At 40.3% G+C, this 10,133-nt stretch overlaps 1 protein-coding gene across 1 annotated transcript; it reads left to right on the top strand.

The window, feature by feature from the left end:
• Window positions 1-1,278: 1,278 nt before the first annotated feature.
• Window positions 1,279-7,715, top strand: LYSMD3 (LysM domain containing 3). The gene is made up of 2 exons (XM_058826016.1): window positions 1,279-1,901; window positions 3,881-7,715. The coding sequence occupies exons 1-2, from the start codon at window positions 1,641-1,643 to the stop codon at window positions 4,487-4,489; spliced, it is 870 nt and encodes a 289-aa protein (XP_058681999.1). The 5' UTR covers window positions 1,279-1,640; the 3' UTR covers window positions 4,490-7,715.
• The last annotated feature ends 2,418 nt before the right edge of the window (window positions 7,716-10,133 follow it).

Below are 10,133 nucleotides of genomic sequence, written 5' to 3'. Positions count from 1 at the left end.
TTCTATTCTTTCAGGCAAACCTCTATGCTCTTGAGAGAAATATACCGCTCTTGTTGTTGATGTAATTTGGCTAGGGAATTGGGAAGTATTGGGAATACCTTTATTTTAACTGATCCATCCCTCATCCACAACAGAATACTCTTTTAAGGTAGATACAGATAAATATGTGTGTGGAAGATATATAGATATAGATATATAGATATAGATAAAAAATAGGCTGAGATAAAAGAACACCCCTCACAGTTGTTTCACAGTACCTGGAAATGTGGCTTCAATTAAGCTTCTATGAGTGTGAATGTGACACTTAATAGAGCTACACAATTGCTGGATTTTTAGGTCCTCAGACTCAAGTAATCTAGCTTTCAAAAGTAAAGCTATAAAACAAATCTGTCCTTTTTAATGTCAAACACATTTCTAACCACTTTGGTTGTTTAGGAAAGTCTGGAAACATTGCATTGAGCAAGGCTCAAAAACAAAAGAAAAAAAAACAACCCTAATGTAAATTTTTTTTAAGATTAGATTTAATCTATTTAGGAACAAGACCTGCAAATACATTAGTCTTCAACAATTGTGTTTCAATATATTTAGCCTGACCTTAGAGCTGTCAGGTTTTTTTAAGGAACACTGTTCTTGCTCCTGCTGTAATCCGAAACTTCCCTCTAAGGCTGTCAGGAGAAAAACAGTAGATCAAATTTACTAGTTAGGCTAGGACATCCGTCTGTTGCCTCAGCACCCCAACTTCTGACAGTCCTTTAGGGAAAAAAATATTCTACTAGGGAAGTAAAGTTGAAATAGCTACAGGGTTTAATTTGCGGTACCTCTTGTGAGAAATATCTATCAGCGCGGGCTGCATTTCTGTACCTCTGCAGCACTAGTGCTAAGGGGACAGATGTGAAGGGATATAAAGACTCTGCCTGGGTGTTTCTGAGGGTGCAGCAAGGCGAGAAGAGCCAGGGGAGACTAAGAGACACAGAGCGTGGAGAGGAGCCGCGAACCCTCTTTCTGATCCAAATACATTGCAACTTCGTATATCTGAGCAGAGTCCGTTTCTCCAGGAGGATCAGCAAGATCATACGGGTGGCTCGAGGGGAAGGCGGGGGTGAAGCGCTCCCTCGCCCGGCAGCGCAGGCCCCGTGCTCCGGCCTCCACTGCCGAGCGCCTCAGCCACAGCGCTCCCTGGGCCGCGGCGGAGCGGCGCGGGCGGCGCCGGGCGGAGCGCTACGGGGCAGCGCCGGAGCGGACCAGAGCAGCGCCGGGCGGTGCCAGGACTCGCCCTCCCGCCGGGCCGGCCCCGCCAGCTCCTCACGGCCGAACCCCGGGGCCGCCTCCAGCCACCCCCGCCCCCGGGGCTGCGCGAGGCCGGCGCCTGGGCGTGGAGGCGCTGCGGACGTGGCGGCACGGCCGCCATCGCGGCGGGTCCCATGCGCAGCGGGCGCAAGTAGAGCCGCGGAACGGGGAGGCGAGGTCAGCTGGGCAGGACAGGGCAGGGCAGGGCACTGCTCTCACCTCCCCGCGGCGGCGTGGCCGGCGCTCGCTGCGCCGGGAGAGAACTGGGCGGGGGCGAGGAGGAGGAGCCGGCGCGGGGCTGCCCGCGGAGGGCGCCACGCCTGCGGTCCGTTCCACAGGGCCACCCGCGGAGCATGGCCGGCAGAGGCGCCGGCAGCGGCCCGCAGCCGCCTGCCGTGGCGCAGCCGCTCGGCGGCGGTCACCTGTACCCCTTCGTGAGCGCGGAGAGCGAGGGGCCCGAGGAGGAGGGCGAGATGTCGGAACTGCGGCCGCGGGGCAGGGAGAAGGTCCGGCGGAGCGCGTCGAGGGACAGGCTGGATGATATCGTCCTGCTGACGAAGGACATCCAGGAAGGGGACACGCTGAACGCGATCGCGCTGCAGTTCTGCTGCTCGGTAAGTGCCCGGTCTCGGGCCGGCTGCTCGCGGAGGCAACGCGTGGGAAGCGCCGTGTTTCTCAGAAGTGGAAAATTACGTCAGAGTTCGTGTTACAGCGCAGGGTTCCGGTTCCGTGGGCTTTTCCCCTTAAAACTAACATAAGTGTGAGAAGCAAGTGCATAGTTTCGGTTGTGATATGTTTCTCTCGCAGTACACGTTACATTCAAACCTGTGCTCCGGTCATAGGTCGGCACATCTAGTGCCATCCTCCCTTTTGGGCTGGCTGACGAGGGTGTTGATGAACTATCTTAAGGGTTTGTGTGGAGCCCTAATTCCATCAAAGTAGGGGAAAAAAAATCATCCGTATTTTTCTTTTGAATTCTGCTAAATTGACCTAGTATTTTAAGTATGACTATGCTGTACTTTTGGGAACTTTACAGCTCTGTGCACCCTTCTTTGTGCTCACTACTTCTAGCTCAGTTCTTACATTAGTGAGAATTAGCAGTAAATGTCCTGCCTACCCAGTAATTTTGGCTGTCAGTACCATTAAGGTACTGTTGTGGCACTGGTCTTGGTTGGTGTTTCCAGTTTAACAGGAAATCAGCTGTGTGCGTTGGTGGGACTGACTGCTAAGTGTACAGGTGCCGTGAGGTCAATGCAAGTTCAAAATTTGTATATACAGAATATGCTGTCATCTAATTCTTCAGGCAGAAACAGAATTAGGGGCCTCCTGTTGTGACTTTAGGAATTAAAGTCTCGACGCAACTATCTCCTAATCATGACAGACCTTAGCCTCATTTGTCAAGTGCTGGCTTCAGAAACTGCTGCACTGGGGTATTTTGAGCAGGTTTATGAGGTCAGGCCTCACTAAGAAAGGAAGGATAACTAAATTGTGTTCATTCTTGCAAATTCAAGAGAATGTGGAAGAGCTTGAGGTAGAAAGTGTAAGTTGCATTGTGATGGAATCATAAATTGCTGCATTTGGCAGTCTTTTATTCTTATCCAATTTATTCAGCATCATACACCTAACAAATACACTGCCATAGGAACTGAAGGACTTCTTCACATTAAAAAGGTTTGTGTGAGCTTAGATAAAGTGCATCTTCAAATGGGCACAATTCCTGTGTGCTTTGCAGGTGTTGCAGAAAAGCACTGATTTGGAAGTACTTTATTATGGTGAAGTTTGTGGCTGTGCCATCTATAGTGAGGGAGTTACCATCTGAAATTGAAGCCAGTGATTATCGCAGGGCACTTAAATCCCTGAAGAGTGTTTCACATCAAACTTAAAATCTGAACTTACTGCAAGCAAAATGAGATGCACTTTGAGCAAGAATAGGGAAAGGAAATATCTGACTTGCCTAAGGTAGATGACTGTTTAAAAGTTACACTTGTTTCCTGCCTTAGCCCTCAGAAGCAGCAAAAAACCACGTATGGCTAGATGAATTGCAAACTCATTCTTTGTAGCAACTCCTAACTGAGAAGTTTTTCACTGAGTTAGAAATTAACAGTAACTTACATAATTTGAAAACTTAAAAGTAAAGTGAGGTGAAGTCTTATTAATTGCACAGAGATAGTTGCAAACTGATAGCTGAACATACATACACGTAAATATATCTATGTGAAGTGACTTTCAGTCTTCTTACCTGAACTGAAGGGGATTTTGCATCATAATTATTTTCTTTCTTGCTGTAAAGTTGTTCACATTTGGTCTTTGACCTCTTCTGACTTCATACTGTATGAATGAGTAGTTTAAAAAAAAACAAAAAGAAAAAGTAAGGGTAATAAAAACCAAAGACCTTGCCTTAGACTTAAGTTGAGCAAAATTATATTCACTTTGAACAAGAATACAGAAAAGGAGAGCTGACTTGGGTAGGTCAAAAGCAAAGGCCTTGTCTTTGTTTCCTTGCAAAAGACTTGTATTTTCTAAGGGTATAGTACAATTAAGAGAGTTTTGCTTCAATGGAGTATAATGTTATAGCTGTTGTTTTCATTTTTAGGTTGCAGATATCAAGAGACTTAACAATCTTATCAACGATCAAGACTTTTTTGCCCTGAGGTCTATCAAAATTCCAGTGAAAAAGTTCAGTGTATTGACTGAAACGCACATGTCTCCCAAAGGAAAACCAGCTCTTCGGTCTGCTCTGTGTTCCCCAGAAGTACAGGAAACATCTCTTTGTGATAAATTCTCTGCTAATGAGACTGCTGGCAACTTCTTAAAAGAAGTCGATCGAGATATAGAAGAAATAGTGAAATCTAATGATACAAAGAGAGAGAATCTGAATGAAGTTGTTTCTGCTTTAGCAGCCCAACAGATCTGTTTTGAAACTGATGGTAAAACTAAAAAATGCAAGGATCCTTACTACGGAGCAGACTGGGGTATAGGATGGTGGACAGCAGTAGTGATTATGTTGATTATTGGCATAGTAACTCCAGTTTTTTATCTCCTGTATTATGAAGTTCTAGTGAAAGCAGATGTCAGTCATCATTCTCCAATGGAATCTTCCCATTTGTTTGTTACAGAAGTATCGCATCAGAAGGAAATAGAAAACGGAATAAATCCAACAAATATTATGAAAGTTGATAATCAAGGAGACGTTCAGCATTAATAATGGAAGATCCTAGACAACTGTTATTTGTAGATACATAACATAATCTTATATAAAGGGCAATCCACAGAATGCAAAATGCACTTGGAATGCAGAGAAAAAGTGTACTGATGTGTGACTTGCCTTTATAGGTAGTGTTCCACTACAAGGATATTTCTGGGGATCACATAATCTCTGAATATGCCTGAGACAGGCAATTTGCAAGATTGGGGTGTAAATTGAGGTATGAAGTCATCTCTGAAGCTTTGCACTTTTTTCTATTTTGATAGGCTTGTTTTTTAATTAATGATGAGGTGAAAAAATGTAGTTCAAACTAATACACAAGGAGTCTCACTGTGAGTGTGTTTTGCAGCCCAGAAATGGGCATATGGGGATATGTAACTTTTAAACATCTGAAAATATTTATAGAATTGATAGTACACTTGACATTTTAATATCAGGTTTACAGGTGTAAGTTAAAATGATGTTCTCATAGTTTTATCTTTCTTACAGAGTAAGGTTTTTTTTAAAACTCAATGATTCAATAATTAATTGCCACTATGAAGTTCTTTTTTACAACTGACTATGACAGACGCAGTAGCAAATACTTAAACTGGAATCTTGAACTCTTGTGCCTATGGTCAACCCATTCTTTAGTACTTTTCAGCATAGGCACTAGGGTAATTTGCTTTTCCATGTGTGTCTGAACACAGTCCAGTTAGGAGTCTACCTGAAACTTTACATTATTCCTTGGTATCCTGCTGAAAACTGACTGGATTGCATTCTCATCTGGTCACCTGTGTAGAATGAAAGAAGTGCAGAAGTGTGGCACCATGCTGTAACTGCCCCAGTAGTCCTTATTTTCTGCTAATAGGCTTATTTTTTTCCCTCTCCCGTTAATCTCAGTTCAGGACCAACTGATTCTTCAGGCAGCAGTCGTGTGGGTACTGAGCATGCTAATATTGTTCTCATGCCCATGAACCTCAAGCACTTTTTCCTGAAATGTCCTAGAAAACTTCAAATTGTATTTAATGCCTACGAGCAGATGGCAGCAGAATAGACAGCTTGCACCTTCAGATTTGTTCTTTACATATTTTCATTATCGTTTTCATTAACGATTCTGTTTTTGAATGTTTCTCTTGGAGTTTCATTATCAACTTTGGTTTTCCCCTCTTTTTTTCTTCTCCGTCTGAAAATGCTACAAGATAAAAACCAAAACAAACAAAAAAATAATTTAAAACCCCACACCTCTGGACTCTTTATACCGAAAGGAGGTACTTGTGTACTCAGAATACTTTTAAATAAAAACTGAGATGGTGCCTGTAATTCTTTTTGTTATATTTGCCTTGTGCACCAAGAATTCCATTGTCCTATTGAAAATAGTATTTATTACCAAAACCCAAGATAACATACTTGATTAGGATTTAAAAAGAAAGAAGTGAAAAAACAGTCAGTATCCTCTAAACTACTATTGTAAACTTTCCAATGAGTGTCTTGACTATGTATATACAGTATAAAAAGTCAGGAAAAGTAAATGTGTTATAACTATTGAGGAATTCCAAAATGCTTTACCCGATTCTGAGAGTAAAGACTTAGGCCCCATCTATTCTTGGGGCACCTGTTGCCCCAAGAAGCTGAGCAGATAGTGTTCACTGGCATGCCAAGTGTATGAACAAGAATTGGCTAACTTGTATTATATTGAAACTGAGGCAGGCCAAAGAAAAATTGTGTTGTTAGGTACTTGAACTATGATCTGTGACTGTTGAACGTTTTGATTAAAGGAGCATCTGTGGAGATAGTCAGCCTACTCATAGTCTCCACACTAGAAAAGGAATTACAAACAGCATGAACTTGATGGTTTGCATAACATTTGTTTTCAAAGATCTTTTCCAGTGGTTGTTCTTTTCATTAAGAGAATATGCCAGTAAGACAAGCATAAACACTGAGGTAGCAGTTCTAATGCTATACGAAAAAATGCTTCACAAAGTAATTTATTGTGGCTAAAGTGATAACAGCTCTCATGGTTAAAACTGTAAAAGGTGACTCGCTCAGACAAGAAAGCTTCAGCACATAAAAGCAAATGTTTTCTATATAGGGTGAAACTTGGTATATAATGCATCATTTTTTTTGCTGCAAGTGTTTTTATTGTTTTGCTTCTTCTCCCATCATTCTGTTCCTGAAACTTACCAGTTCTAATACTTTATCCTTCACTTCTTATGAATTAATCAAAGAACATTAAATTAGCTGTTGTGATGATGCATCATAAGCCTAATTTACAGCACATACCTGAACTGACGGTTACTAAATTGCTACTGTGCAGAAGTGAAATGAACTGCAATTGTGGTTTGATTAGGTCAGGAAAGTCTCTGACCTGTTGATGCGTTGATACAGAGGTGTGTAGTGGTACAGCTGAAGAGTCCTCTAGTGTGTCCCAGACTTTGGGCTTTCACAGTGCCAAAGACATGTGGCATACTGGCACTGAGTTAAGGGTGCCTTGATTTACCTTAGGACAAGCAGTTTGATTGGACTATATTCCATTCTAACCAAGAGCCTGGCATGTTTTTACATATGTATTATGTAGCATATTTCATACAGTACATTTTTAATTCGAATTAACTTTATCAGGAAGATACAGTAGATCTCTTTCCAAGACTGTAGGACTCCTGATCCTGGTAATGTACGACCATCAAGCTTGGCTTTCTGCAGAATGTGGGGATCTTTACAGCTTTTTTACAGAATACAACACAACTGGTAATTCATCATTACATGTCAGCCCTTAATAAACAGGGTAACTGCTCTGTGAGGAACTTAAATCTGATTCAAGTTAAAATCTGTGAAGTTAGTCTTTTAGAAGCTGACTTCTTAAATAAACAAAAGAAACCCCAAAAGCAAACAAAAAAAAGAGCCAAACTCCCTCACAAAAACATGGAATAATTGAGTTGTAAATCACTTTTTGGATTAATGCAACACGTTGTTCAGGAAATGGGTTTTAAACTTACAGTGTTGGATCATATAAAATCTAAATGTTTTAAGTCTGGTATACTTTGGAGTAAGTTCTCACAAATAGTCTTTGTAACTTTTATAAGGGCTGAAAATACACCTTTTTGAAATACTTCTGAGTGAGGATGTAAGTCTTACTTTAAATACTTTTGCTCCTCTGCTTTTCAAAGAACATAAGTAATATATGTAAAATAAAGAGTTTATTATAGGCTGCAGTGAAAATAGTGCATCTAATATATTTTTAGTTCTACATACTTTGCATGTTTTACTACAGCAGGGCACTACTTTTACTTGTTTAGGCCAATTTTTATGTATGATGTACAGTAAAAATTCCTGGCCAGCAAGTACTTTGTTGGCAGTAGCTGCATATAGCATTCCTATTTAGTATACCATAACTGCAGCCTTTATAATTTATTCTGTTCATGCCTTGTAAACTTTGAACTTTTCTGCATAAATTTCAGACAACTTGTTAGTTCTCAGAAACAGGTATGAACAACTGAGGGAGGGGTCAATGACATTCTTAGGTGGTGAGGTGACACTGAAAGCAATATAAATTAAGATCTGAATATATGCCTGTCCAAATTTGAAATTTGCTGAAAACCAAAGAAGAGTCATAAGTTTTGTTGGCATTATAGTCTTGCAATGAATTGTAAACAATCAGAAAATCAGCTTCTGAAAAGAGGTGCATTACACCTCTGGAAGAGCACAATCTCACCTCTTTTCAGAAGTGCCTTAGCACTGTGTCTCGAAGTACTTGTTCCTAATTGATGACCTTATTTACCATAGCTAAACTAATCCTGGAGGGTCCAACCCAAGACTTTGCAATTCCCTCTGGAGGAAGAGGTGACTGCAGTTTACCTCTTAAAGGACTCAAAATCACTTGATTTTTATCAGAGTAATGTTTCTCAACAGTAGTTGCAGTAGAAAGTGCAATAGGAAGGCAGTTGCCCATCAGCAGAATGATGAATGGTGAAAGTAATTGGTCCTCAAGAATTACTGTCTGCTGCAGAATAAGATATTGTACTTGTTCAGGCAAGCCACAACTTGTCAACAAAACTGTTACTCATGCAGTAATTCTTTTCTAGTGTTCATTTTATAGTTCCGTCTTTGACAAAAGCCATTTATTTACATTCCTTTTGTAGGGGGCAAGGAGTCTTATCGTTCATCTTGCACGGGGAGAACAGCTAGCAGAAGCAGTTATAGTCACAGCAGGTGAATTCAGTTTTCACCGTACTTGCCTCATTCACATCTTCTGTCTGTGTTTTGTATATCACACAGAAGAAACGGGCACACACATTCAAGAAACAGGTGCTGATATGTCTGGTGTTAAAAAAGAAATTACCTGGCAGAATACATTTCCTGTGCAATGCAGCTGAATGTTTATTACACCTTGCAGTCAACAACACTTCAAATTAAAAGTGGTATACCTCTGAGGTGTGACCTGCATAGAATTTTAGTTTCATTTCCTTTATATATGATAGGTATTTTATCATAATACTTGAAAATTACTCCTTAAGGACCAAATTCTTGCTGCATACAGAAGTTCACAGAATAATGCAAAATTGTTTCCCGGTCACCAGTGAGGTGAAATACCTTTTCAAAGAAAATAAGACCTCAAAACCAACCAACAAAGAAAGCCCAAAACCCCTGATTGCTAATAATGTAGTAGAAATAAAATAGTATTTTTTGCTATCAAAAAACAGTAAGATACAGAGAATTTGCTGTCACAGTGTTCTTCAGATATCTAATCTCACTAATAACACTATTTCAACACTACAGCTGTTGGTTCTCAAATAAAAAGGATGTTTCCAAACATTCAGCTTTTTCTTAGAATTCTCTTATATTTCAAGTTAAAACATGCATTAAAATACCACATTCCTTTTCTATATTTAGGGGTTTATTATTGCTTTTTTTATTTGTTTCTGTCTAGTTTGTTCTGTAGGAAAGTAAACATCAAGAATTACATAGATAACTATCATCTGCCAGCTCACTTTACAGCTCTAGATAAGAAAGTATTGCCCTAACAGGTGGAGAAACTGAGGCAAAGGGCTCAAATTTTCATCACTAGTGAGTGCACCAGTCTAAAGCAGGCATCCATAATTTCTTAAATTCTGCCATATATTCTTTCTAAGCTAAATGATCCTTAATTATGTTTTATGCTGATTCATAAAGGGAATATATTTTACTGTGTTCCTTTTAACCAAAATACTAAAGGCAGTATGTTCTAACTAGACAAATGGTCCTTCAAATTATTGTCATGTTATTTGCCTATATTACCAAGGTCCTTCCAAATCAGTTTATATGAAAGTACATAGTTGTCAATTGTTTTCAGTTACCTGAACTCAGAAGTTTACATGAAGTTCTTCAGAAGAGTCAGCTGCCAACAAGCAGTTTATGTCCATAAAGACTATATGTATTTGTTTTGCAGTGGTCATCAAGAATTTCATTATTTGTTTCAAGATTTTACTGTTGAGGCATAGAATTGAGTAGTGCAAGACATAATTTCAAGTAAAATGCATACTTTTGGTTTTTGTGCAGAGGAAACTCAATGGCATAAAGCCTACTCTAGGCATTCCAGAGGACCTTAAAAAGGCATGTCTGCAAAACACTTTGCAAAAGAACAAAACAAAGGATTCACTATCCTCTTTTACAGCATAGTACAGTT

This window comes from Poecile atricapillus, chromosome Z, assembly GCF_030490865.1.
Source record: "Poecile atricapillus isolate bPoeAtr1 chromosome Z, bPoeAtr1.hap1, whole genome shotgun sequence".
Classification (NCBI taxonomy): domain Eukaryota; kingdom Metazoa; phylum Chordata; class Aves; order Passeriformes; family Paridae; genus Poecile; species Poecile atricapillus.
The sequence above is the reverse complement of the archived record's forward strand: the minus strand, read 5'-3'. Positions and strand labels throughout refer to the sequence as shown.

Bases quoted from the DNA above. Each gene is read 5' to 3' on its own strand.
- LYSMD3 (XM_058826016.1), top strand. From the start codon at position 1,641: ATGGCCGGCAGAGGCGCCGGCAGCGGCCCGCAGCCGCCTGCCGTGGCG. The intron at 1,902-3,880 runs GTAAGTGCCCGG...TTTCATTTTTAG, and splicing joins CGCTGCAGTTCTGCTGCTCG to GTTGCAGATATCAAGAGACT.